This window comes from Aphanomyces invadans (genome assembly GCF_000520115.1).
Source record: "Aphanomyces invadans strain NJM9701 unplaced genomic scaffold supercont1.9, whole genome shotgun sequence".
NCBI classification, from domain to species: Eukaryota; Oomycota; class Saprolegniomycetes; order Saprolegniales; family Verrucalvaceae; genus Aphanomyces; species Aphanomyces invadans.
The window spans coordinates 32,483-33,501 of NW_008580154.1; the positions used below are offsets into that span (position 1 = coordinate 32,483).

Consider the following 1,019-nt stretch of genomic DNA (forward strand, 5'->3'; position numbering starts at 1 on the left):
GTGAGCCGTTTGGTGATGAGACGCAGAAAGCGGCCCCTAGCCCGTCGCGACGGGGGACAAAAGTCGCCTTCACACATGATTTCACTCCACCGACCATGGAAGGCTTCGTGGATGAGAGTCGGATCGGTCGTGTAGCTACCGTCTTGTAGTTGTACCTCTCCAATGGGCACATTAAATTGTCGCCTTTTAGGCGGCCAAAAGAAGTGTGTAGTCGACACTTCGTTGTGGGAGGCGTGAAAGTCAAACTGGAGGTCGTTCTGAAGCTGTCGCCACTCAGCTATAACCGATTCGTATGCCACCATTGAGGTGTGGGGCTGGTCGGCTATCATCCAACCCGACTTATGAGCCCGTTGTACACACGACCGCCCCCTCTCGGCTACGTCCATAGTGTGGGTCCTTTGGGCCAAGAGTTGTGTGTGGTATGCTTTGAGGAACTGCTGAGTGCGTTTTTTCCACCCAGCCCACACGACTCCGACATTTGCAGCTGTACTGAGTTGTGTGAGGAGAGTCTGCGCCTCCGACCGAATCATAGCCGTCACCTTGGGGATTCGCTGAAGTCCTTTGAGAAGCTTCCAATACGACCGTGATCGTTCCCCAGCCACAGGTAACAATGTCAGCGCGTGGCACAGGTGGTCAGTGGGGTCAGGGCACTGAAAGTAAGTGACCGATCGATACGCCATCTGGACAACTGGGACTCTTCGGGAAAATTCTACGTCGGGTGTTTGAGTAGCTTGTGACCAATATGACTTGGGTATGACTCATCTAGTTTTGACAGAAAATTCAATTTTGGAGTTACTGAGCAGTGATGTACACAGTATTTGGAACAATGATAGTACTCCAAGTTACTCGCTGAAAAAATGAATATTCTTTAATTGACAATGGTTTGCTTGTGGAGTTATTGATGACGTTTTTGTAGGTGCGAACTTTTACATCGAAAACGGTCGAGTGTACATTTTCGCTCAAAAATTAGAAATGTTTCTGAATATTGATAAGATCAGAATAAATTGCAGATTTTGGTT

At 48.5% G+C, this 1,019-nt stretch overlaps 1 protein-coding gene across 1 annotated transcript; it reads right to left on the minus strand.

Moving 5' to 3' along the window:
- Nucleotides 1-277: 277 nt before the first annotated feature.
- Nucleotides 278-680, minus strand: H310_05226 (hypothetical protein; the record flags this gene model as incomplete). The annotated part of the gene is made up of 2 exons (XM_008869887.1): nt 278-322; nt 381-680. 2 exons carry the CDS (start codon nt 678-680, stop codon nt 278-280), a joined length of 345 nt encoding a protein of 114 aa, XP_008868109.1.
- Between the last annotated feature and the right edge of the window lie 339 nt (nt 681-1,019).